Consider the following 26745-nt stretch of genomic DNA (forward strand, 5'->3'; position numbering starts at 1 on the left):
GGTGATTATACACTAATTAAAACATACTTATGAATATTATATTCCATTTCTGCCAAGTTTGTTCTGCTAGATGCCTCTAAATTCTACATACTGCACCTTTAAAGGTTTATCTGACGCTTATATGAGGCTTCAGCAGTCTGAGTTAGTCATAAGTACTCAGATCCTTTACTTACATATAAGTACCAATACAGTTATGTAAAAATACTCCATTAGAAGTAAAAATCCTGCATGAAAAATCCTACTTAAGTTAATGTACATAAGTGTCCAAAATCTGTCTAAGGAAACATTGGCGAACATACAGCGTAAGTTTCATGGGAGGGATTGTTTCTAATAAATATTAGATAGAAATGGGTTTAAAAATCTAAATTAGCAGTCTTACCCAGTGACATAGAGAGTTATGCAGGTGAATGAAATTTTTAAATTCCGCACAGGTTTTAGAGGAGACATCAAGGCTAGAGTTGTATAAGGGGGTAATGACTGAAGTAATTGTGCTGAAAAGAGCCCTGGGCTTATAGCTGATATCTGAGATAATGTCAGAGGAATAGTTTATTCCTGCAGTTTAACCTGCTTTCTTGTAAATATTGAGCTGCTCTCTCTGTGCTTCAACAGTGATTTGCAATTTATTCTTTTTCACATTCACTCAGCTTTCCTTCATTCCAGCTCTGGTAAGTTCATTCAGCCAAGGTTTAGTTTCAGGTTCAGTTTTTTCTCATTTTTAGAGGGGCAATTTGATGATAGGGAATATTTGAGCAGGTGAAAACATACAAAATAAGCTCCTCTGTAGGTAAGAGGAAGAGGCTACATTTTAGTGTAATGAGCAAAAGAGGAAACAGCTGAAAACTGAGAACTAATCTGAAGGGGAGGAGTTTGTAAGACCAGTAAACTTCACTTATATCCTCACTATAAGGCCAGTGGGTCCCATGTGTAAAGATAAATTGATCTGTACAAGTTTAATGTCAGTCAGACTTACGATGCAATATTGTGCTTCAGTCAAGCCGATCAGCTTCTAAAGGCCAGAGCACAACTGAATTGACAATACATCATCAATCCAGGCTGTTAAAACTGCTCCGGTGAAGTGGTGAAGTTAGAGCCTTTCAAATTTTGACCTTTAACCGTAGTGTTCCTGTCAAGACAGTCAGTGTAACATTTCAAATGCCAAAACCCAGAGGAAAAATTCACCATCCTTTCAAATTTTGCCTAAACTGAACCAGTGGTTAGTTGTTGTTTTGAGGGCCCACATTTGTCCCTTCATCACAACTATGACTTAAAAATTTTTACAGGAAACAACAAACAAGTTAATCACAATTTAAAGAAAAAATGGATGATACAATGCTATGCGAAAACATAAAAAGACAGAAAGATGTTCGATTGAGATGTTAAAATATCTAAAAGATGGATATCAGCCTGATATAAGCTCACAGGCCCACAAAAACATCTGTCTGTATATCCAAACTTACTATGCTGGTGCCGAGCTCCTCATCTGTGATGTCCAGAGAGTCTCTGTGTCTGTTAAACCTCCAGCCTGTTCCATCTTCACACGTCCCCTCCCAGCGTTTTAGATGAGACACCTGTCGGGTCTGAGACGGACGGCCCTTTTTAGGTCTCTTTGACACACACTCATTCACTTTAACTGTGTCTCTTTCACACCGACAATAACTTTTACAACAAGAACTTTGTATTTACAAGAGTCTTATGGGTGGCGTAGAGCTCCTGCAGGATTTGGTCCACGATGGAGTTGGTGAGATAGGAAACCACTGACAGCTTCACTTCTCTGCAGAAGATTGGGTTAGAGGAAAGGGAGAGACAGCCGGGAGGAGGTTTGGTAAAAGTGAGAGCAAATCAATAACCTACTTATCAAATTCAGACTTATTGATCTAACCCTCTGCTGCTACATCTCGCTCTTACTCTAAGGCTCGGTGAATGTCCTGCGCTGCTCTTTCCATCAGGGCAGTGCGAATGGCAGAGCGAGGGATGGACACACGCTCCGAGACGGATGAGAGCGTTGGACTCAATTGCTCTGCCGCAGAGGAAGATAAAGGACAGAGCTCACGACAGAGAGACACCATTGAGTCCACAATCACCTGCAAAGGATGCCACTGTTCAGTAACTCCATCATTTGTTACAGATCACGTTGTTAAAAGACGCCATCAGACCTACCTGAAGCTCCTTGTCTGCAGCTTTGGCGAGTTCACCAGCAAGAGAGTCCAGTCTCTGCCGCACTGGCCCGTCCACAGACAGTACATGAGCCAACTCACACAGTGAAGGGTAGAGCTTGGAGCATCAGAGAGAAAAAATGTATTCAGATTGCTGTGCGACAGTAATGCAGACAGTGTATTCTAATACATTTCACATCACTCACAGCACGGGAGTTCCTGGCCTCTTTTAGCACTTGTTTAGCAGCTTGAATCTCCTCCATCTCTCCGACACCTCGTAAAATACACACCTGCTGCTGGACACGCACACAGAGGCGCTCCATCACCTTGGAAACAGACAGGCAGGGGAGTGTTATCGGCACATATACACAAAAAACAATCATACACAGAGGCTAAGTGCAGACATAAACACACCTGTTCGGCAGTGCTTGTGACCAGGCCTTGGTGCAGCCTTAGAGCCTGCCTCTGAGAGAAGCGCTGGGTCTGGTTGTTCCTCACCAGAGAACGCTGGATCTGCGCACCAGAGAGGCAGCAGAGTTATTCTCTGTCTGAATATAATGATGAGCACAAAAACATGAGCGGACAGACAGAAAAAGACAAGGTAATGATGCAACAGACATGTTGTTGCAGCGGAAACAAAGTGAAAGGATGCAGAGAAGAGACTGCTGTATCATTTATCTATATTTAGGTCATTTATTTATCTGGTGAATCAGAAAGTGCCACCACTCTGCGTGAAACTGTATTGATTTCTTCAGCAGCAGGACTTTTATGATAAAAATGACTCTGGTGCAATAGTGCCTCAGATCTGCTCTGTCTTTCATCTTTTTGGATGCAGTTTCTCTGTCTGACACTTTTAAAGGCAGGTTCATGTATTTAGCCACAAGCATGGCTCTACAAATTTAGTACAGACATTCATGTTCCCCAGAGGATGACAAAATTACTTTTGTAACCCCTGGATTCTTCCACTAACGCTACCATTAGGTTGACATTTTGAGTTTTTGGTGAAATATCTTGACATCTGCTTGATGGATTGGCCCAAGTTTGGACAGTCGTTCATGTCTCGCAGAGGGTGACGCCTACTGGTTTCCATGATCCCGAGTTTTCTTTTAGGGTCACCATGAGGTTTACTTTTGTGGTTAAAACTGAAATGTCTTGACAACTGTCGACAATATGTTCATGCATCACATAGGATGATTAATGATAACTTTGGTGTTTAGTGCTAATTAGCAAATGTTAGCATGCTAACACACTAAAATAAGATGTGTTAGCATTGAGCTCAAAGCACTGCTGTGCGTAAGTACACTTGTTCAAGACTATCTTAAAGCCCCAGAAATCTTGGTTTCAATTATTATGCAATTCTCTATAACAATAAATATTAATTACTATATGAATTAATCAAAGATAAAGTGTAGGAAAATAAACATTCTGAGTTACAATTCATTAAGAGTTTAACTCTCAAAAACTCTGTTCTTCTATTTCATCCAGACAGTGTGGTTTGATCAACGTAGGCAAACGACAACACAACTGTCATCCAATTTTAATTCAAATGTTGCTAAACTCTGATAGGTGCACGGAAATTTGTGACATCACCTTGTCGTAACTCAGCCCCGCCCATTTCAAACCAGTGAGAAAAGCACAAAGAAATGCAGAAAATCTCTCATGTATAACTAAAACTGCTTTAACTTTGGCAGAAAGTTGTGTGTCCATGTAGGACACCACTGCTTATAGTAAGAGTATGATTGAGAAAATAGGTTTCTGGGCCTTTAAAACAATACTCACAATAACTTATCGTTTGTCCTGTCTAAAGAGATCTAGGCCTAAATCTCTTCTCATTTCTGATCCCAGTCACTTGATGCAATGACGGTTCAAAATAATGCAAGATGCAAGACAACATGATAACGACATGTTGTTGCCAACTAGTGATATTTCTTCAAATCTCCCATATTTTGTTGAATCTTTTGAATTTAAGTTTTTATTTCTGACAATGACTGTGAGAATGATTGGTCTCTGATGTCAACCTTGGTCAGTGCCTGCTCTGTCCTCTCTGGGGCGCTGCGGTACGCCTGGCTGATGTCACTTACGGGTAGAGGCATGTACTGCAAGGTGAAATTACTGAAGGAGGAAAGATCAGAAGAGGAAGGAAGAACAGGAAGGGTTGAGTTATTGCAAGAGAAAGTAACAGACTACAAAGAGAAAATAAAGTAGGTTACAGATTCAAGGGTTAGTTAAGGTTAATATCCCCAACTGGACTGAGCTCATCCAAAAATATCCCTCCTATGCCATGTGGCGAGTGAGTAATACTTTGATCTTTGCAACCATGTCATCCTTAGCCTAAAGGTAAGTCTGGACCATTTAAGATAGCAAAGTGGAAAACAACAATTTGCTTGGCTCACATTGCAAATTTCAACGTGTTTGAATGTCCTAAAATAGAAGGCAATTCTATCACGACTTCTCAAAATACCATTCTTGCAGCAGGTATATAAGGTATCCTCTCATTTACTGACTGGCGCACATGCATGAAATACCGGTCTATGACGTTTTAATTCTCTTACTGTTCAAGTGCTCGGGCCACATCGAGAAATCCTGCTGCGGAGGTGTTGTTGCGATCCCATGTCACACTCCTGCAGGACACAGTTATGAGTTGCATTGAATACAAACCCCCATATATTGTAGAACATTAATTACACTGCAGAAAACACAGACATCCACTCCCTCTAAATCATCCCTTCTTTCCCCTTACTGCATTTATTTCTCCCCTCATCCCCCTGGTGACAAGTAGATACTGTCATTCATGGATTCACCCACAGGATGTACGTGTACTGGCAGCTTCACCTGAGCGTGGTGTTGATCTGCAGGGCTTTGCTCAGCATCTTGGCTCCGATGTCGTCCATGTTGTTCCCGCTCAGGTCGACTTTTCTCAGGCAGGTGTTGCTGCCCAGAGCGTTGACCAGCACGGTGCCCCGAGAGCGCAGGCGCGAGTCAGTCAGGGACAAAGTCTGCAGGGCCTGTAGAGGGGGAAACAAACAACAAAGGAATAAATGAGGTAGATGAAAAAAACAGATAAAATTGAGTTAGGGGAAAGAACAGGGAGCTGAAGAGAACAAAGTGTGGTGATGAAATTTACTGCATAGTGATGTGACTACTCACCCGCATGACTTTACATGCTGTGTGTATGAATTATTTACAATATGTGTGTTTCATGATATGGACACTGTACCCACAAGGGTAAAAGAGAAACAGTAATAATTCATGATACAGAGACACATCTACAGTGAAACATAATGCACGAATGATGTGTTTCCTATTTACTTAACATCATTTCTTTTTGGATTTGAATGGTATTTTATGGAGTAAAAACCAATGCCAGCAAACTGTTAATTTTGCATTTAACAGTATGTTTTTATGCCTTTTTTTCTGTGTTATCACTCACACATTCCTCCTCTTGTATGAGCTGAACCAGCTTCTGCAGGACTTCATCCAGAACCCTGCAGATACAAACCGTGGAGACAGAGACGAGACTGGATGAGCTGGCACGAGTCATTTCCTGCCGCTTGCAAGCTGCCTGCCCGAGGAGCGGCAGCCGCTTATGAAAACGGAAGTAAAATCACAGATATATTTATTCAAGCTGGCACATGCTGCGCACACGCTTGCTTTTGCAAACACACAAATAACTGCAGTAAAGTGTGACATAGAGCACCAGCAGCACCTGTTTTTGATGTTGAAGTTCTTGCCGAGATGAAGGTGTTTGAGGGAGGGGTGTCTGGAGAGGGCTGGCAGGACTGTGAGCAAGTCTGCATCGAGACCTGTCAACACACAAACACACACACGCTTTATCCATTAGCAGCACACTTAAAACTCGGTTGCCCGAGGACAAAAAGTCAAGGTCACAGAGGGATGTGTTGCAGCATGCCACTGTACCATTGTCTGAGATATCCAGAGTGCCGATAGAGGAGACTCTGGGGAAGAGTTCCTGGATTACAGCAGCCCCTGCAGACCTTAGCTGAGGCGAGAGACACAGCCAGAGAGAGGGGCAGACAGAGGGGAAAACCAACATGTGCACAGACATGAATCAAAGTCATTTTAGGTTCACTCTTTGGGGAATAGTTCTATTTTCCACAGTGAGATAAATTAACCCCTTTTTTATGAGCTTCACCTTGCTTGTGATCAGCAGCAGCTCTGCTCAGTGGTAGAAAAAACACTTTCTGCTATGTGTTAGCTTAGCATTTGTTTGTTTTTTTTGCTTACAAAACTAAATATACATATCCTAATTATCTGGAAGAGCTGTTTCCGCTGTTAGAGAGCAGCTGTAAGCAGCAAATTCCTCTACTTTTAATAGGTGATGCTACTGATCCCACAGGAATCCAGCCATCAGTAATGGAACTTAACTAAATACATTTACTAAAACAGTGTTTCTAGGTACAATTTAGAGGTACTTGTGCTCTACTGGAGTATTCCATTCATGCTACGCTAACAATACTTCAATACGTTTCAGAGCAAAATATTGTATTTCTTAATATCACATTTATCTGACTCATCAGTTACTACTTAATTCAAAGTTTAATATTTTACACACAAAACATGTGATCATCAATCCAATATAATATATGTAATGTGACACTTACCTGCATAATGAGTACTTGAACTTTTAATACTTAATTACATTTTGCTGATAATACTCCAGTACTTCTACTTAAGTAACCTTTTGGGTTCAATTGTTTTTTTTGGTTTTTTTTTGGTACTTTTACCTGATTACTGTAAGGCTAATATTCACTCTCCTCTTAGCTCTGATTTTGGTCTCCACCAACTCTTGAGGGAAATATCTGACTCTTTAGCTGCTCAATGCTCAACTATGTTCACCAGCTTGTCGCTAGCTTTGTCTGTCTGCTGTGTGGTGCTAGGCGGGAAATGTACACTGATGAGAGCAGTGAGAGTGAACCAAAACTGTAAAGTTTAGGGCCACAAATCAAAACAATTAAGTACAAGATGCTAAAACGTTCCTTAGAGTTGAGGTTAACTGCCAAATCAGGTGATTCTCTCTGGGTTCATCACTACGAGCAACATATTCTACAGTACATATAATCATTTGATCAGTTGTTACTATAAAATACTGATTATGGCTACTTTAGGTAAATGATCTGAATACTTGCCAGTCGGTGAGTTAAGCTAGGCTAAGGTCATGATTCAGGATACCTTTCATTCACTTTCTTGCCAAGAATTAGACAAGAAGATTGATAGCACACTCATGTTTATCTGTTAAATATGAAGCCACAGCTAGCAGCAGGTTATCTTAGTTTAGCATAAAGACTGGAAACAGAGGGAAACAGCGAGCCTAGCAAAATCTGTCCACCAACACCTCTAAAGCTCACTAGTATTTTGTTTGCTTAATCCCTATCCCTTTAACATAACAAACAGTAGAAACAAGTTTCATTTTTATGCAGGATTACGTGCCAGCTTATTTCTTGACCAGGAGAAATTGCTTCCTGAAGTCTTGTCATCACCAAACCAGCGGAGATGTATGGAAATGACTTCTCCTGGCCAAGAAATAAACATAAAAAAGTTTAACTATTTCTTTTAACTTCATTTCGAGACGTGAAAAATGCACCTAAGAATTTCCTATACCCTGGATGAGAAGAGAAAAAACAAACTATCCTTTTAACTCTAACATGATGCCATCGATGAACTCTTACCTCACAGCCACTGATGTCCAGATGAAGGTCATTGATATGAGGATTGGAGGTTAACCCTGTTAGGACAGCCCTGCGGATTCAGCAAGAAGAGAAGTGGTTGACAGAGAAAGGACGAGGAGAGGAAGCAATAAAGGCTCAGCTGAGCATATCTATATACATCAAGTCTGCCTTCATTGCAGAAGAGTTTGGATAAAAGGGAGGGAAGAAGGCGATACCTCAGAACATCAGGGGGCAGCTTCATAGAGGCCAGGCTGACATGAGTGAGGCTGAAGGCTGAGCTGAAGAACTGACGGAACAATGGCAGCGTGTCCTTCACTTTTCTATTGGATTAAAAAAAAACTGAGATGAAAGACTGGAGAAGTGAGGAGATAACAGAGAGAGTGGGATGGGATGAGACTGGCCACACAGAAGAGCTGAAGTCATATTGTTGACATGCTGGGTAAATATGAGTAAATATGCAGTGCTGGGTGCAGAGCACTGACATAGAATGAGAAACAGAGTGAATATTGCTTTGGTGTAAGAGTGGGGTCAAATGATAGATAGCTCTGCTTAAATATTCATGAGTCTTATCTATGCAGACAGTGCCGAGACTTCTCGTTTTAAACGGCAGAAGACACACCCACAGAGAGGAAACACAATGTTCCAGTGATTCCCACAAAGCTCATTTCTGACTTCCCATTAAGTAAGAGATGATGATAATGGCAAACAGAAAGAGAGAGAGAGAGGGCAGGATGAAGCCTTTAAGGTGAAGTAAAGAGGATATCTTCCCAGATTTAGATTTGCAGCTGCCTTCATTGTTTAGGTAATCTTAAAGATATGACTAACCTGTGGGAGAAGGAGTTTTTGGAAAGATTCAGAAAGGAGAGATCAGCACAACACCCCCTCAGAAGAGCCCCAAATAGCTGCATGAGACACAGGGAGGAAACAGTTAATCTGGTCTGAGGGTTGCACAGACATTTAAAATTGCACATAAACACTTGAAAATCCCCAGACATTAAAAACTTACTGAGTCCACAGAGCAATCTGTGCCTGACAGATCCAAATGAACCAGGCAGTTGGGCTGAGACAAGAAGAGATACAAGTTCTGCAAATGGAAAGCGAGATGAAGAGAGACATCATATTAAAAGTGGTGTATAAATGGAACAGTGTGTTTTGTTGTTTCCAGATGGGTTGTGCTTTCTGACCGAAGCATCCTCCCCGGAGAGGACCCCTGGGTTCTTGCTCAGGTCCAGGTGCAGGAGGGAGTTTGAGTACTCATCACTGGAGCACAGAGCCTGAGAGAGAGACACTACTCCTGAAAGAGAGAGAGAGAGAGAGAGAGAGAGAGAGAGAGAGAGAGAGAGAAGGAGGGGGGCAGACAGATAAAAGGAACGAGAGAGAGGGGGGGAAATATTACAAGACAGAGAACACTCTCAAAACATTTTGTGTGCTTACATTATTCATACACATCTGCAGCAGGTATCAGTGGATGCAATGTGTAGCAGTGCACAGTATCTGCCTGGTTCAATGTAATATTTAAATTCTCCACTGGGTACATGGTAAGATGAGACAGTAACAGGAGGCATGCTGCGGAGCTGCACCAGACATCATAAGTCAATATGGAGACATAGCAGGATGAAAATGTGAGACAAAGCTCCTCGCAGGAGAATCATCTGGATCTTTGGATGTTTTAGATTCCCTACCGACAATCTAAGAATTAAAACAGTTGTGGGTAATTAACTAATTTCTACCTGATTTTGGTGAGTTACTGTCATGCACTGTGGGAAACTGTGGAAACACTTTCTTGACATTACTGAACTTTGAAAAGGGAAAGCAGAGAAGAAATTAGAGTGGGGAGGGCCCAAACCTTTGGAGGTGAGTGAGGTCTTGGAGAGGTTGAGGAGACGCAGTCCCTTGCTAAGGCGACACACCTGCTGGATTAAGTTGGACACACCTATAGCAGGAATACAAGAGAAAGTACAAAAATTAAGTTACAGAATTAGATTTAGATTAGATTTGTTTCTCAGGACCCTGGGGAAAAAAATGTAAGAGTAGCTGAAATCACGCTCTCGTTTATTTTTGTTTTGTCCTGTTGTACATGATTATTGGATTAAAGTAGTGAGATGGTTTTCTTGGGTACTTAAGAAAAAGATAAAACCGTATAGTTCTCGGCCATCTTTGGCTGTTCTGAAACAACAACAAAAAAAAATTGTATAGCCATTAATGTGGGGCATGGTCACAGCCAAAAAAACATTACACTCATCTGATCCACCATGTTTTAAAACATGCTGAAACAAGACGCTTTTTACCATTCAAATGTAAAAGCTTTGCTAATCTAACTCTGAGACAACTCTGAGAAGTGTTTTGGATGTCTGGAGGCCTTTCTTTGACTATTTTTAGAAATCATTTTGTCCATTTAATGATTTATTCTAAGGGGTGAAGCCAAATCCCAACCCCCTATATCTTTGATTTTTTTTTCTTCTTTTAAGTGTGTATGCTCTTTTTGTTCTTGTTAGTTTTTATGTCTTTCCTCTTGATCTGTAAAATAGAAAAAACTGAAAATTAATTGCATATTAAAAATTTTAGACATTTCTGCCCAACCAAAGAGAAGCTGATTTTCCATTTTACCTTGGTTGTCCAGTGAGTTGTGGGCCAAGTTGAGTGAGTGGATGACAGAAGCAGGGTTTTCTGAAAGAGCAGCCGACATCTTGTGTGGGAAGTCTCTGCAAAATCAACAGTTATGTATGGAAAAACATACAATATGTTGTAAATACAGACAAGCACTAGGGCGACTTAGCATTGCACTTTCATTAAGTTGAGGGACTCATAAAAGACAGAATTAAAACTCACGATTTTAACCCAGCATTCTCCAGAGTGATCTCCTCGAGGCTGGAGGATTTGCTGACTGTATGCAGGACCTGCTCAGTGACCTCAGACCCCTGACACAAACAGGAAACATTTAAACTTTTCACCTTTTTTTTCATGCTTCAGTGACTCAACAGCGACACATAAAGTTTACACTTACTATACGCAAGTCTTTGCAGTACAGTTTAGTGAACCAGGTGTTGTATGCCATTGATGCGACAATCACCGCCAAGTCCCTGGAAAAGATAAAGATGAGGTAAGTAAGGCAACACATTTAGGATGTAATCATTTTTGACCACTCATGCCTCTTTTTCTCTCTCACCTGCTCTCCAGGTGGCTGAAGTCCAGCAGGTTAAACTCTCGGTTGTCCTGGGAGTGATAGATGGTGTCCACATCCTAGGAGCAACAATCCCCATGAGCCTGTTAGCTGCAGTATATGACCCCCCTCATTTTGTGCACAGCACTGTGTGTAACACTCAAAAGCACTCACAGTGACACAGGCACAGTCCCACAGCTCTTACCCACTGCACTTCCTCCTTGCAGCTGATGCCATTATAGTCGCACAGAGCGGCGTAGGTCTCTGAGAAACCTCCTGAGAGAGGCGGGCAGGAGGAAAAATCAGGGGAGAAAACAAACAAAAAAAGAATCTTAGATAATGTGAACAGCTGCTTCCTTCAGCGATGAGGGGAGAAAAGGGAGGAAAATGCACACAGACACATTTGTCCAAATGATCAATCTTTTATTTGTGTGACGAGGAAATTAATAAAAGAACATCTGGGAGAGCTTTTGTGAAGTATGCGAACCAACTTCCACTTGTTTGTGCCAAATGGTGCACATGCATGCGAGTGTGCAAATTCCCATATTTGATGATAATGTCTCCTTTACCACAGGCCCTCTGGGTTTCCACTGAAGCCTCTGAGCTGGGTGAATACTTCCTGCTGCCCTCAGAAAGGTCACTGTCTGAATGACAGATGGAGGGGCTGCAAAGATGAAAGAAAAACACATACTGTAAGGAATCATTTATCTTTAGATTACTGGGTAAATAAAGGTCAGTCTTCTTTAAAGTTTCTGATTATTTTGCGCTGCACAGATATGTGACACTTACGCAAAAATGGAGTTGTTGAATATTCGAGACAGTGCGAAATTAATATGGCTGACCACATGATTGAGGTGTTCCCGTGACTCAAACCTCAGGGTGAAGCTGGACTTGTCAGTGTCGATAATAACCTACACAGAAAATGGAACTGTAAGCAATTTACAACAAAAGACAGAAACTTGATAAGAGAGTGTTGACAGACTCGGGGCTATTTTGATAAATGCATTTAATGCTTTTTGTCATTCCTTGAAGGCCAAAGTGTAAATGTAACCACTAAGTTATACAACTTCTCAGACAATCAGTCAGACATAACAAGGGAGCAGTGTGCATGCAGAGTTCAGTGCCAGTGTTAAAATTCACCTGGTGTTCAGGATGAGAATTCAAAGCTCGAATCTCCAAGAAGTTAAATGTGGTTTCAACCTGTTGTCACACATATAGTTGACAAAGTTAAGGTTTCAGCCAGCATTGAGGAAGAAAAAGCTTTATACTGTGAGTGGAGACAGAGAGCAGTAAGAAGTACCTTAGCGGGTATCTTTGGCGCCAGGAAATAAAGGCGCCATGTTGTGAGGACCTAAAGAAAGAGAATAAAGCAAATTGAATCAAGATTGCGGAAAAGTTCACTGCACAGTCACACTCCCCATGGAGAGAAAACAGTCCCAGGAGTTTCCATGGTAATGATGAGAGGGAAATGAGGAGTCCTTTCCATATTCATGTATTGATCCAGCTAAAAGCCCTTTATGACAGAGACACGTTGTCTGACATTAATAGATTAACAAACTGCCATACAGGCTGAAAAATGACGGCATGTTGTAACGTTTTAATCACATTCTCACAAATACAAGATGTTATTTCATTAGCATTACATTACTTCTGCTGTGGGCAAACATCAAAGTGGCTCATATATTTAATTTGCGACACACACAGCGGGGCTTTCGGCTCAACAGGCAATCAATTCTGGTTGTTCAGCATCTCCCCGGATCTTCAATATAAGAACTTAAAAGGAAGAACCACACATTTTCTCTCTCTGCCCTTCAAGTGACAGGATCTGTTCCAGAGACAGAAATGCTGGTCATGCTGGGTCAGGATGCCAAATTAGCATTTTCAGTACAGTACCTCAGCTAATTTGGTGTCTGCAGTCCAAGATGCAAGGTAAGTTTTAGAGCAATCTTGATGTGAGTTTGGACGTGACGATTTGAAAGCAAACTGAGACTTTATTTGTGCATCTCCATCTGAACGAGCACACACAGCACTTGTGTGACTGTTCGCACTTATTCTCAGCATGAAAACATTTGTGTCATGCAGCTGTTGGGTGAATCTGATTCTGCCCCTGATTCTTGTTCATGAGCAGCAATTTCTTTTTAGAAACACACCCTAAAAAGTCAGTGTCTCTCCCCATCAAGGCAAACTAAGAATAGAGACACTTTGGCATTTCGCTGATCTCCACCAGCCCCTTAGTACTGCCCTCTGCTCTTTTTCTTCCCCTCTTCTGCTCCGTCGCTTCCAATCATTTACTCCATTCCCTCTGATGGCCCCACTAAAACACTCCCTCAAGACAAAGCCCCCTCAGTATGTCGAAAAGCAGTAATTAAATTACAGCTCGCCCACTCCTGTTGTGTTTTTTGGAGTGAGATGCTTGACACAGCCCTGTCAGAACCACACGCTGACAGCCATGTACACCCACACGGCAAGTGAGGTGTCTGAAAATGTAGTCACTCAAAGTGTGCATGTGAGATGGAGTGAGAGGGGAGAGAGAGAGTAAAAGAGGGTGTGAGGAGGATCTGCGTTTCACTTCAAAGACTGTCTGAAGGAGTTGATTAAAAAGACCAGATTGTATCACATTACGGTGATGAGTTGGGGTTACGGGTGGTAGTTAAGAGAGAGCGTACGAGTAAATAGGAGTAAATCATACTGATGCAGCAGGAGAGGGAGAGAGACACTTATCAAAGTATTCCACATCAAAGAGAACACACACACATCATGCTTATTATGGCATAAAAATATGCAGGAGTGCAGCAACAGGACAGATACTATAATCTTCTCTTGTTTGACAGTTTGGGTGAGGCCTCTGTAAGAAATCATCAAGATAAATTCATGTATCTTGGCGAAGCTGCAGTGTCGAAGCACAACCATCGATCAAGACCTCAAGTGAGCTTCGACTCATCCCAACCACTCCTTACTTCGAACCAATTTTTTTCTGTGCAGTATGAACACAAAACACATTTAAGCTCTGCTCTCCCCAAAGCGCTAACAGAGTGTGATTGATCGAACTCCAATCTCCTTTTCCGTCTTCTAGGAGGACCCAGCAGGAGCGAGAACTCTAGCTTCCCAGTTCAGCTTTTAAGAGGAAGCAGTAAATGAGACATGGATTGGAAAGAGATTATTGAAAAGATGTTTCTGGCAGATAGACATATCAAAGTGTCTGAATATCAAAGGCTGTACATGCAGAAACTCTCCTAACTGCCCGTCCTCGCAACACGATGAATCATTAAAGCATCCACTGAGTGGAAGCGCTGCTCTGCCAAGGCGATGCTTGCTCGGCTGGGGATGAAAGCTCATTGGTTCATCAGGGGATTGCAGGAGGGGCAACCGGAGTCACTGGTCTTTTAAACGGTATAAAAACTACACTGACTTCACGGCAGTTGGACTGGAAATTTTATTTTTATATATATTGCTTATACACACATGTGGTTTAGTCGCTGCACTTAAAGGAGCACTCAATCAATATAACCTGCTCTGTATGTGTATGTTACCTGTGTGATGAGCTCCAACATGCGTTAGGTGTCTGCTTGCATGTACATGTCTGCTGTATTCTAAAACCATCCTTCCATGGTCCGGTCTAAGTTCTTGGTCCATAGTGTGAGAGCTGATTGCCCTAGATTGTATCCAGATAGCTGGCAGAGCTTCACTCACTCAAATAGAGATTTCATATCTCTGTCCCATATTCTCTGATGAAAGCACCCCAGAATCAAAGGCTGTGAGCTGCTCAGCCCCCTACTGCCTCCACAGTGAGGCTCACAGACACAGAGGAATCCACAGCCGCTTCCACTGATACTGTCAATCCAATATTCATCCTGCCAAGCCACCAACAGCAGAGGGGCAGCAGTGGTAATGCACTTAGTAAGTGACCACACAATCGAGACAATCGCCCTCACTGTTAAATCATGAAGAGTTTCAGGCCGGATGTCCAGTCTCCTCTGCCTGTCCAACGTTGTTACAGAGATCCATTAACACTGCGGTGGAAGTTAACATCAAAGACACTGTACATACATGATGCATGCATCAGTTTGTCTATGTAGCAGGATCAGGGAGTTAATTTACATCAGCAGCCCAGTGTTAAAGCAGAGCCCAGCCTTCAGTGAGCAGACTGAAAGCAGCAACTTACCAGTATTCTGTCCTCTGTTTTGCCATTTTTGGTGTCAAGCTTAATGCCACGAACAAACTTGATAGATGATTTATCAATAATCTTCCTGATGCTGTCTGCGGATCAAAAAAATGACATATGGATATGTGATGTTAGACATATATGCACAAACAAGGCCCTTAAAAGGAACATAGAAGTGTTTTAACATGTTTTATCGCATTAATAAAAAAAAACATATTACTGAAGGTTCTTAAAAGCATACTGCAATGTTTTAAATTTCTGATTTAGTTTTTCCTACTTTCCAGACAGCCGCTGGTTTTACTCATTTCAGTGTGGAAAAAGAAAATCAACTTGCCGAGACTAGACTAGACTGGAAGCTAGAGATAGGGAATTTATCACAGAGAAAATAATGTCTGCATTCATTTTTGTTATGTTCCGTTATCATTTGGTGGTAATGTAAATGAACAGGAAGTCTATATTGATTTGAAAATTATGCACTGCGCTACAACAATAACATCACTTTGATGGACATAAAATTAGACATAATATTCACTGTGCAGGATCACCTGTCACTGCACCTGGTTTTCTTTTTTTTAAGGCATTTTGCCTTTATTGGATAGTGAAGTGGCAGACAGGAAATAAGAGGAGAGAGATGAGTATGACAACAAAGGTCCCTGGCAGGAATTGAACCGGGGACGTTGCGGTTGTGTGGCATGCATAGTAACCATGAAGCTGCCAGGATGCTCCCTGCAAACTGGTTTTCATACAGTGTTGAAATAGCCTACAAGGTACTGGTCTAACAATTATCATGGTTGGCACAAATATGAAACACACATGATGCAAAGTTAATGGGATAAAAAGGCCGTTGATCTTCTAAGTTGAGATCACACACAAATCAAACCACGCTGACCTTTAGGTGGACAGGCCTGTATCCACATCTTCATTTATTAACTGAGGGATATGTCAGGTTTGTCATTTGAAACAGACCTGTCGTGGCATTTCAAATGATATAATAATCCAATGAACTTGAAGTCTGTATATATCCTGATGATTATAAATAAGTTACAAACCTCTTAAATGCAAAATGATACAATCTGCCTGAAACAGCGGAGCAAAAAGACTGAGAGGGTTTTAGGATGTGCTCTGAAACATAATTGCCTTTAGTGAGATGATGGGATGAAAGATTGGATTTCATGGATTGATCACTGATCAAATAGGAAACATAAAGGATACTTCTCATCTGTTTTGCTCATGAGTTCACCACAGTGCCATTACAAAGCCATTCTATCTTGTGGTATCATCAAAATGGTGTGCAATATGCTCTAGCGTCATTTCTTCCTCGCAGGAGAAACATGACACATCCATGCATCGGTGTTTGTGATTCACCGAGAACTGTTCCTGTCAAACAGCATCACCATCAGTGCTGTGACCCCTGACTTGTATACAGTATATAACCTGCCTGCCGTGCCAGAGGAAGCGTCTTACTCATAGGGTGGGAACTCACTGTATGGACACACTATCACAGTACAGTAGCTGGCAGGAATTACATGATTCAGCCTCTCCATTACTGTGGCTGCACAGGAGCCCAACCGATGAGTTTATGAGCAAATCAATACTAAGCTGGTGGGGTTTGGCACTGGACGTGATGCAGTCACACTGGACAGAAAAACATCTTTTTCTTTTTATTTCTAAAGCTTCACATTTGCTTCATATAAACTTTTAAATACGTTTTGTCCCCCATAACTTACTTTGTAAGTGCTTTATGAAGGAATCTTTTAATGGTCAGTATGAACAGGAGGAATGACTACAGAAAGAAACACATGTGTCGATGTTCATTTGGGCACCTGACTGTTGTTTTAGGAATTGAAAAATTGTAAACCTATCCTTAAAATGCATTTACTCAAAAACTGTAATTACATGTAATTTTCAGGTACTTGTTCTTTACTTGGGTATTTCTACTTTATGCTACTTTATAGTTCTCCTCCACCAGTTTTCAGAGAGAAATATTGCACTTTTTACTGCAGTATATTTATCTCCATCAGCTTTTACAACTTTGCAGACCAAGATTTAGCATGAAAAACACATGATCAGTTAATAAAGTGTGGTGAATTATGACAGATTAAATTACTTAACAGTATATAATGTAGTTAAAAGTAGCATCAACTTAACCTGCTACAACATTAAAATGCTGCTTACAAATGAATGCACCTGTAATAATAATCCAATAATATCATGACACTGACAGGGTCCATTCAACTACAAAAAGCAGTTTCACTTTTGACACTTAAAGTACATTTTACTGATAATACTGTAACTCTTTAAGTAAGAATGGGGGTCCTTTACCTGTAATGGAGTATTTTTATACTGTAGTATTGCTACTTTTACTTATGTAAAAAATCTGAATACTTCTACTACTACTGTTCAAATGCACATTGTGTTAGTATCTCAGTGTTGGTAGGTTAAAGAACAGCTGATCTTCTTTCCAAAGCCCCAAAACATACATAAATGCTCTTCTTTAAAATATAACTTCTAACTTATTCATAATGATGCTTGTTAGCCGTATAACGATCACCCCTGTAGGAGCGAATACAGTATGAGAGCCACGGATGGCAACACTGGACTGACAATAATCTTAGTGCATCCAGAGAAAAAGTGTGAACTAAACTCTCATTCAGACGACCTTGTGCAGGCCTGTAGGCCACCAGGGCCCCGGTGGCCCCGGTGCTCCTCCTGTCAATCAGTAAGTGCAGGCATGGCAGGAAGAGGCGGTGCAGTGCCCAGCAGGTGACTGAATCAAGAGGCAGGGATTCCACTGGATTAATCATCACAGTGCGCCTAATAGAGGCATTAGGAGTAATTAACACAGCAGCAGAGTCCCTGCTACCCTGAGCATGTGTGGAGTGGGTGTCTGTGTGTGTGTCTCTGTCTTTTTGCGCGTGCGTTGCGGGCGCGAGCGTCGGTGATATTCAATTCGCGGCTGTGCTTTGACTTTGACATGTGTAAGCTGTTGCTGTTTGAGAAAAAAGGAACAAATATTTGTGCATTCTGTCGCACTAGGTTTGTTTCGCTCGTGCATTTTTTGTTGGCAAGATACGGTGAACATCTGCCTTTATCAGTCCCCGTCTCTTCACTTTCGCACGCACGCACGCACGCGCACAGTCACCACAAGGCTCTGGCTGATATGGCTGCAGAAAAACAAAGATAAAACACTCAGGGGTTCCGGTTTACAGAGGAAAAACATACTCTTAAATAGGTGTGTTGGTTAAAAAAAAAACGTACAGGGAGCAAAACGCTAACAGACCCACGAGTGCACATCATTATCTTCACAACGCCCCTTTTCCTCTCTGGCCTACGGCTGGGGTTTTTATTACCTGATCCTCCCCGAGGGGCATATTTAAAGCAAGGAATGTTTCTCCCATACTGTAAATAATTCATCTGCACATTAACTAATTCACATGCACAGAGAAGGGAAAAGGGCGCCCCGGAAAGCTTTAGGACAATATGTAAAGGTGTAGCTCATAACAATCATCCAATGCGTCTGTTCGGTCGCAGCCTCCGCCAGACGCGCGGAGGAAAAGCATCCCGAGCCTGAGCGCACGCACGCCGGGGGCGACCGCGGTTACAGCCCGCAGCAAGACAGGGAGCAAAATAACCAAGCAGCTGTCTTTACCCACCTGTGATATCCTTGCTCACACTCACGAAACCATATGCAGCGATCTCTTTAGTAGCCATGTCTGTTCCTCTCTCCTATGGCCACCCCCCTCCTCCTCTTCTTCACCTCCTCCCCAATGGCTCTCTCCCTCTCTCCCTCTCTCTCTTTCAGAAATGGACAAAAACGGTGGTCTCTCTGGCAGGCATTCCAGCAGAGCATCCGACAGCCCGACGCGCTTCCCGGAAGAAACCCTATGGATGTTGGGAGGCTGGATTTGGGAGCCACGGGAGGTGGAGGGAGGGACAGGGAGGTGGAGGGAGGGATGAGGAGGCGGAGATCACTGAGTGATAATGAGGCAGCCGTGGTTACCTGTGAAAGCACAGAGCACATGCAGGCTTAAAGGATAGGTTCACAGTTTTTCAGGTCTGTCTTAAAACAACAGCCAGGTGCCCATATGAACACTGAAAGAGGTTTTCCTCATTGTAATCATTCCTCCTGTTCATACTGGCTACTAAAAGATCCCCTTCAAATGTAAGTGATGGGGGAAGAAATCCACAGTGTGTCCACACAGTCATTTTGTGCAAAGATGCATTTAAAAGTTGTTCTGAAGCTTATATGAGGCTTCAGTAGACTGACTTAGTCATACCAAGCGGATATCTGCCACATTTACAGTCTAATTAGCATCTCCCTCTTTGTGTTTCCTCAGACAGTGTTTCCCTGTTGAGCTGATAGTAACAAAAAGAGGAACTTTGGCACTAAAAAGACCATAAGATTGAAAAATATCTACTTGATTGGACTCGTTTGGATGACTGAAGCTTCATATTAGCTTCAGATAAACTTTTAAATACATTTTTTGCACAGAAGGAGGACTGTGGATTTTGGGCCCCCATCACTTACATTGTAAGTGCATTATGAGGGGATCTTCTAATAGCCAGTATGAACAGGAGTGATTCTGGCAAGAAAACCCTGTTTCAATGTTCATTTGAGCACCTGACTATCATTTTAAGACAGACTTGAAAAATTGTGAACTTGTGCTTTAAATTACAGAGAAAATACACTGTAGTTTGGCTGTGAAAAGTTGACTGAAACACCACAGATTATGATGGGAAACATTTGCTTTCTAGCAGTAATTCTAGGGCTTGCAGCATTCATTGTCCTACAGAAAAAAGTAGTAAAAAAATAATTGACTGGGGGGTAAGATTTCCCTCATTTTATTTACCAAATACATAATCTGTTTGCAACTGATTGGATTAAATTAAATAAAACATATTGCTCCCCAAAGAGAAAATAAGCATCAACGTCAGCGAGCATTGGGTATGAGAAAGGAAAGTAGGACATACATAGAGCAATAACAAAAGACAAACCAACAGCCTGAGCAAGTAGAAATGTATAAATAAAACTGGGAAAATGCAGGACTGGATTTCAGCATTGGCAGGATACAAAAAAACAACAGCATCACTATTTGGAACAGAACAAAAGAGAAAAAAATTCACATTTGCACAGAAAAATTTTGTTTAGAAATGATAATAAATTATGAACTTAAGTTTTTGGGATCTTCACCTCTCTGCCTTTCTGTCCATCCCTGTGTTTTGCTGTCTGATGGCTCCGCCTGTTAACTGAATGACAGAGGAAGGAAATGTCTCCACCAAGATGACCATCTCTGTTTGGGGTGTTTGCTGTCTAATAGCCTGGCCAAAACTCCTCAGAACAGATACTATTATTCTCTGTCTCATAGCCTTAAAAAATAGAAATGCTGTGGAAAACAAAACTGGACTGAAAATATACTTCGTTTTAAGTCCTAGGTATCTTAAAATCAATATTATTGTCACTTCCTCTTTTTTGTAAACACTTTTTTTGTGGAGTGTGTCTGCACGTCATCTAATTTTGGGCATTCAATCCTCGACAGAATGAACATCATCCTTATCTCCTCACTGCTGGGTGAGTATCACAGATAAAACCTGATTGACTGACACACACCTGCCTCTATTTGTTTACTATTAAATGACTGAATTCAGACAGACCTCTATCAGAGGACTTTTAGAAAAATCTGTGTGTTTTAATTTTTTAAAAAGTTCTTTACTGGTGGACAAAACTGAGTCCAGCTATTTTAAGAAGCATCTGCATTCAGCTGTCAGAGCGCTGCTGACTTAGACCCAAAGCTGTAACCTCTTATTTGATGCAGATATCAGTATGGTACAGTATGCAGGGTTATAAATTGTACTGGGCTGTTAGCCTGCAGCTGGGAGTTTCAGACAGTGCTGAATTAAAATGATCTGCACCAGCCAGAATCTCAAAAGGGCCAATGGAAATGATTTGGAGAGGGCTGCCAAATCGTTGTGTTGGCTATTCTGTCCATGAGTTATGTTCAAAACTGCATGTTACATTAACCGTATGTGTGTATGTACAGTATGGGGGTATCTGACAGGAAAATGCAGCAAATGTGTGTACATTCCTTCTGTTCCCATGGGGATGATAACCGTCTAAACAGTCTCATTAAGGAATAAGAAGCTCTCCTCTGTCACAGTGTGTGGCAGTACTATGACTGTGTGTTATGTAAAGAATGTGACTTGGATGGTTAATGTGTTTTCATAGCAACATCTCAGCAGAACAAGGGACTATGTTTTTGTCTTACAGAAACAAATTGTTGGATGTATTAAATCCGCCTGCACAGATTCATGTTATATATATTGTCTTGGTTATATAATCCAGAAGCTCCAAAATCAGCAGTGGACCATGACTGACTATTTGGCATGCTGCCATTAGGGAACAAACCATCTGAGCTGCCAGTGGTGCTCATGTTCATACACTTTACGTCTGATTGTTGACATAACATACCTACAATGCCATAGATGTGGCAGGAACAAGCTGTGGTATAACAAGGACATGAAGGGATGAGTGTTTTGAATGTGTTTGGGTAAAATAATTTCCCTCTGTTTCAGGTGGGGCAGCATTTGTTCTCCAAGTTGCTACATCTAAAGGTAAGACATGCACACATACACACACTCTTCCAGGATATTTAGCAGAAGCATGACAAAAAAGAGTTTCTGTCTTCCTGCAGAGGTTTTGAAGGTCAGTGTGTCTGTGTGGCCATTGGGGTCAAACATCTACCTTGGTGAGTGCGTGTTGTTGCAGTGTGCTGTGGAGTCAAACTCCAGTTTTGTGTGGCGCTACCGCTGGTTCATGCACAAACCACACTCTGCTCAGACCCCGAACCCCAGGCACCTGGTCTCTGGTGACAGCTACTCCATCACCGCGGTAACGAGGGAGGACGCTAGCAGCTACTGGTGCCAAGCGGAGAGTCGGGGCAGCAACACCACCACAGTGCTCCTCAGCCAGCCGGCCAAGCTCAATGTGTCAGGTGAGCAGCAGCAGCAGATACAACCTCTGCAGGGTGGCATCAGATTTCTCCTACATGCACATGACAACACACGAGGGTGGAGAGGTTACTTTGTGTAGTCCAGGACAAATGACTGAGTAACACATATGCAGCTACGGTTACATAAGATTGACCTCAAAATTTACAATTATGACAACCACTGACCTATTCTAGGTCACTGGTTAACTGTAACCCTCACTCAGAAGTGTGTAAAAATCATCTATGTGATTAAACTGAGTATTTATACATTTTAAGCAGTGCTTTTAATATCTAAATGCTGTGTTTAGCAACTGTAAGAATATATATTACTTATTCATTATTGACGTAATTTATTATTCATTGTTGCATTTAATTAGCATGATTGCTGTAATCCCCACAGCCAAAATTATCACAATATTTGCTGGTTAAGTATTGAGTCTAATATAAACAAACTATATCACACACATATCTAACTTGGTTATTGTACAGCACACAAAAACACAAAAATGTGTTCTGGGTCAATCTAATAACTACTGTACCTTTAACAGTATATCATGCAGCTTATTCAGAAACAAGTCTAAATATAGATATGCTGGCTCATTTTAAAACAAAAGCATAACTACTAATTTAAAAAAAATGATTTGCAGAGCATAAAAAAACAAGTTTATCCACAGGTCAAGCAGCACTGTACAGTACCTGATATCTCAGTATACAGTGTACAATCTCTGCTTTTTTAAACAGTGCTACTGAGTGCAATGTGTTCTTCATCTCTCACTACTGCATTCTGCTGCAATAAAGACAGTTACTGCAATAATATAAACATATATTGGTGTGATTATATGCAAATTTACACAAATATATAGCAGCATGTGACCTATTAGTCTGCAGCCAGACACAGAATATCCAGTGCATTTACAGTTATAAGATGGATGGGTAAAAATTAGATATGGAACTATTTGTCAATTGATGCATCTCTAATTGTCTTCTTCTTACGTTCTTATCTTGTTCTCCCTCTCTACATCCATCTCTCACCTCCAGAGCTGCCCCCTCCCTCACTAACATTGACTCCCAGCACCCAACAGATCTTCAGAGGGGAGCGTTTCACTGTGCAGTGCCCTGTGTCTCAGACTAACTCCTCAGGCTGGATGCTGAAGCGGTTTCCTGAGGGCCATAGAGCGAGGACCGGAGACTTTAACACTGACCGGTGTTCACCACTAGGGGGGGCTGTTAGTGCAGACAAGTCTGACGCATGTGTCTTCACTGCTGACAGTGGAACCAGTGGATTGTACTGGTGTGAGGGTGCTGAGGGCCGCAGCAATGCAGTCAACATCACAGTAAGCTGTGAGTCTTGTGTAATCGTGGTGTTGAAGACACCGGAGAAACTAGGAGAGAAAATACAAAAGAAAGCAAAATATGGTCCAAACAGACAGTGAGGAATGTAATTGAAACAAATATAAGAACCGAGGAGTTATAGTGAAGCAGTTTGTCCGTTAATCATGTCTATCTTGTCTCACAGATGGCTCCATCATCTTGAAGTCTCCTGCCTTCCCCGTATCAGAGGGTGATAAAGTCGTCTTATACTGTCAGCACTGGACAGGCATCCACAGTAAAACAACCTTCTTCAGAAACGGTGCAGAAATTGTCACTAACAGTTCTGTCAGTTCAGACAGAGTAACAAAGATGACTATTGAGAATGTGACAAAGGCAGACGAAGGTTTCTACAAGTGTGTGTCCAAGGGCAGAAAGATGGAGAGCCCTGAGAGCTGGTTATCAGTAAGACGTGATCGAGGTCAGCTATCTGGCCTTCATTTAATGATAATAATGATAATTTTGTTCAGCATCAGTGAAAGTGGATCACTGAAAGATGTAACTTGTTATGTCTTTTAGGCAACTCAACATCAACAGATGGGACAGCAGCATCCACTGAGGGTAAGCTTGTGATTTCATGTTGTTAATACATTCATTCACTTGTTTTGTATGGAGTACTCAATGATTACAAGTAAAGAGGAGAATAACACTTTCTAATAAGTCTAACTAGGTTACAGCGCATGCAGACCAATATCCCTTTATTAACAACGTATTAACTCTTAAGCTCTGGACTCAATTATCTTACAAGAAAGTGAGAAAGTCGGGTCATGGATCATTCGTTTTCTAATAAGTCTGGATGCACAATTAAAAGGTTGTTAATAAATGGAATTTGGTTCAGATTTTCTGCAGCTTTTTTAAAGAGGGAAATTAGATCAACTGTCCATTGGAGGGATTTTGATGAAAAGTTATTAAGAAAACTATTTTGATGGATATAAAAACCAAAGCATGCTTTATTAGAAAGTGACACCAAGGAATGTAACCCATTAAACCTTGTTTGGTAGTTTTGGGCTACATTTGCTAGGAATATTCTGTTTTTTTTCACACACTGATATGTAGCAACATTTAATGCACTGAATTGATTTCTACATGTGCACGTTTTAATATGTGACACATGACACTACAGTCACTGACTACAGTTCATCTCACTGTCATGTCTAAAAAGCCCTTGATTTTCAGCCAAATGTAGCTTGGTTTTAATACACAGGCCTTTTCACCGCAAAGCACTAAAATCACTTGGAATCAGTTACTGATTACTGAAATCTATTTTGTTCCTGTTGAGCAAAATCAGAGCGATACATACATAGAAGTTTGTAGTTGATGAATACTCTGTTTGTGATATTTCTGTGGTGTAGTGCTGTCATTTAGTATAAAACAGTCTTTAAAAAATCTTGCCTAAACAAAAAGAGGTAAAATATAATTGTGCTAAATCTGTCTGTAACCTCCTCTTGTGTTACAACCCTGTTTCTATCTGAATCTGACACATCTAAAAAAAATGACTTGTTCTTTCCATCAGGCTCCTGGAAATGGATCATAGTTTCATGTGGGATTGTGCTTCTGTTCCTCACACTTCTAGCTGTTTGGCTAGTTTGTCGCTACAGGTCAGTTGCAGAATCTATAAAACCTTAAGCTCACTTCTCACTTTTTGAACGTATGCATGTCTGCAAATATCCTGGCATGGATCACAAGCCAAGCAGATTGTTGAGCTAATGGTTCACTGATGATTGTATTTGTGTGAAGGTACCAGATGCTTTGCACCCGTAGTTGTTGGCCCGTTTCCAAAGAGGATCTCCCAGCAATGGAGCTTCCTGCGACCAAGCAGGATGTGACAGAAGTGCAGTGGGACTTGTCCTGGATGGAGATGTCCAATCTGCTAGATAGGCAGTTATATCCTGGCACATAAAGAGTCCTTCTAACCTGAGAAAATACTAAATGGAGTGAAGCCTGTGAGTTAATTCAGGCAGATAATTTAAGTGTACTGCCTCTAACATGACGTACTCCACTCATTGCATCAACCTTTGCTTATTCCTGCTGCTGCACTGCTCACCAGAAAACTCTTGTAATTGCTGCAATCGCTTGCTTTTATAATCCTCAACTCAGCCTGAGCATCAACCTGTAGGCTATGTTTCTACCTTCCTCAGTTATTATCGTCACTCCCCAATCTTTGCTGTGCTGAACTTAGGGGGTGTCCTTATGGGGAGTGATGAGGTCTGTGTACATTCTGCAAGCAGATAGTCATCTATTCCACTTGAGTTGGCTGATTGAAAGACTAGTTTATAATTTTACAATTCACTGGATGCTAATTTAGGATCTGGATTTAAATGATGCCATTTCTTGCAGAGACCCAAACTCATTATACTGTATGTCTGTCAGGATAATTATGATGACATGATGCACTGTATGACTCATCTTTGAATATAATGTATTGTCTTAATTTAAATGAAGTGCATTACTGTAAAATAAATACATATGCATACCACATGCAGTATATCTTTTGTTTCCATTAAAGGTACAGTTTGTAGAATTTAGTGGCATCTAGAGGTGAGGTTACAGATTGCAACCAACTGAATACCCCTCCCCCTCCCATTCCAAGCGTGTAGGAGAACCTATGGTAGCAGCGAAACTTGCGAAAAACGCCAAAGGCCCACTCGAGAACCAGTGTTTGGTTTGTCTATTCCGGGCTACTGTAGAAACATGGCAGCCCCCATGGAAGAGGACCCACTCATTCTAGGCTCATTCTAAGGTAACAAAAACACAACGATTCTTATTTTCAGATGATTATACACTAATTAAAACACACTAATGAATATTATATTCCATTTAAACCAAGTCCATTCCACTAGATCCCACTAAATTCAACACTCTGGACCTTTAAGTTCATTCCTAAGTGCTTCCATGTAGTTTTTTTTCTCATTTTATTGCCTTGAAGGCTGAAAAGGAACCTGATTAGAATGACTTATTTTCTCCCTTTTTTCATTATGGTGAGCAGCAAATTTAAGATAAAAACAAATCTACTAATTTCTGATCATGTTCTAAATCTTGGCTGTCAGTGGGAGCACTTCTTTATCTATGAGGACTTCACTGGAGGGACTCTTACAATAAGTAGTATAAGTCAGTGTGCAGAGACAAGTATGTTCAACAAAGAACATATAATGATCTAGCGCCATCTAAATTATGCATGCAGACACAGTCAGTCTGCCAAAATTGTGTAGGAAAATGCCTTTCAGGTTTA

The 26745-nt window shown here is 41.3% G+C and overlaps 2 protein-coding genes across 8 annotated transcripts in view; one reads left to right on the forward strand and one right to left on the reverse strand.

Annotated features, from left to right (window-relative positions):
- Positions 1 to 26745, reverse strand: part of LOC121899857 (capping protein, Arp2/3 and myosin-I linker protein 3-like) — a 44753-nt gene that overhangs the window by 7961 nt on the left and 10047 nt on the right. For 3 of the 7 annotated variants that reach the window (XM_042415593.1, XM_042415596.1, XM_042415600.1), the window contains 31 exons: positions 22016 to 22201; positions 20354 to 20409; positions 18816 to 19162; positions 15163 to 15257; positions 12301 to 12351; positions 12141 to 12200; positions 11790 to 11911; positions 11570 to 11664; positions 11206 to 11276; positions 11007 to 11080; positions 10845 to 10920; positions 10670 to 10758; positions 10448 to 10542; positions 9687 to 9773; positions 9025 to 9134; positions 8847 to 8924; positions 8666 to 8742; positions 8056 to 8160; positions 7841 to 7910; positions 6072 to 6153; positions 5860 to 5956; positions 5584 to 5638; positions 4986 to 5158; positions 4706 to 4774; positions 4172 to 4265; positions 2568 to 2666; positions 2360 to 2479; positions 2158 to 2271; positions 1906 to 2081; positions 1684 to 1771; positions 1458 to 1577 (listed from right to left, as the gene is read on the reverse strand). In XM_042415593.1, the coding sequence (XP_042271527.1) occupies positions 1458 to 1577; positions 1684 to 1771; positions 1906 to 2081; positions 2158 to 2271; positions 2360 to 2479; positions 2568 to 2666; positions 4172 to 4265; positions 4706 to 4774; positions 4986 to 5158; positions 5584 to 5638; positions 5860 to 5956; positions 6072 to 6153; positions 7841 to 7910; positions 8056 to 8160; positions 8666 to 8742; positions 8847 to 8924; positions 9025 to 9134; positions 9687 to 9773; positions 10448 to 10542; positions 10670 to 10758; positions 10845 to 10920; positions 11007 to 11080; positions 11206 to 11276; positions 11570 to 11664; positions 11790 to 11911; positions 12141 to 12200; positions 12301 to 12351; positions 15163 to 15257; positions 18816 to 18873 (2700 nt within the window). In that variant the 5' untranslated portion in view covers positions 18874 to 19162; positions 20354 to 20409; positions 22016 to 22201. Of the gene's footprint in view, positions 1 to 1457; positions 1578 to 1683; positions 1772 to 1905; positions 2082 to 2157; positions 2272 to 2359; positions 2480 to 2567; positions 2667 to 4171; positions 4266 to 4705; positions 4775 to 4985; positions 5159 to 5583; positions 5639 to 5859; positions 5957 to 6071; positions 6154 to 7840; positions 7911 to 8055; positions 8161 to 8665; positions 8743 to 8846; positions 8925 to 9024; positions 9135 to 9686; positions 9774 to 10447; positions 10543 to 10669; positions 10759 to 10844; positions 10921 to 11006; positions 11081 to 11205; positions 11277 to 11569; positions 11665 to 11789; positions 11912 to 12140; positions 12201 to 12300; positions 12352 to 15162; positions 15258 to 18815; positions 19163 to 20353; positions 20410 to 21901; positions 21978 to 22015; positions 22202 to 23180; positions 23264 to 25257; positions 25282 to 26745 lie in introns of those variants that run through there. The other 4 variants (XM_042415597.1, XM_042415595.1, XM_042415598.1 and 1 more) reach the window with 4 other exon arrangements.
- LOC121899859 (low affinity immunoglobulin gamma Fc region receptor II-like) lies at positions 20539 to 26227 on the forward strand. Its single transcript, XM_042415602.1, has 8 exons — positions 20539 to 20731; positions 21733 to 21771; positions 21852 to 22151; positions 23187 to 23489; positions 23665 to 23937; positions 24036 to 24077; positions 25030 to 25114; positions 25254 to 26227. Exons 1-8 carry the CDS (start codon positions 20701 to 20703, stop codon positions 25414 to 25416), a joined length of 1236 nt encoding a protein of 411 aa, XP_042271536.1. The 5' UTR covers positions 20539 to 20700; the 3' UTR covers positions 25417 to 26227.

This window comes from Thunnus maccoyii, chromosome 7 (genome assembly GCF_910596095.1).
Source record: "Thunnus maccoyii chromosome 7, fThuMac1.1, whole genome shotgun sequence".
NCBI classification, from domain to species: domain Eukaryota; kingdom Metazoa; phylum Chordata; class Actinopteri; order Scombriformes; family Scombridae; genus Thunnus; species Thunnus maccoyii.

Coding starts and splice junctions, on each gene's coding strand:
- LOC121899859 (XM_042415602.1), top strand. CDS start 20,701: ATGAACATCATCCTTATCTCCTCACTGCTGG. Junction 24,078..25,029: donor GACAGCAGCATCCACTGAGG/GTAAGCTTGTGA, acceptor TCTTTCCATCAG/GCTCCTGGAAATGGATCATA. Junction 25,115..25,253: donor TGGCTAGTTTGTCGCTACAG/GTCAGTTGCAGA, acceptor ATTTGTGTGAAG/GTACCAGATGCTTTGCACCC.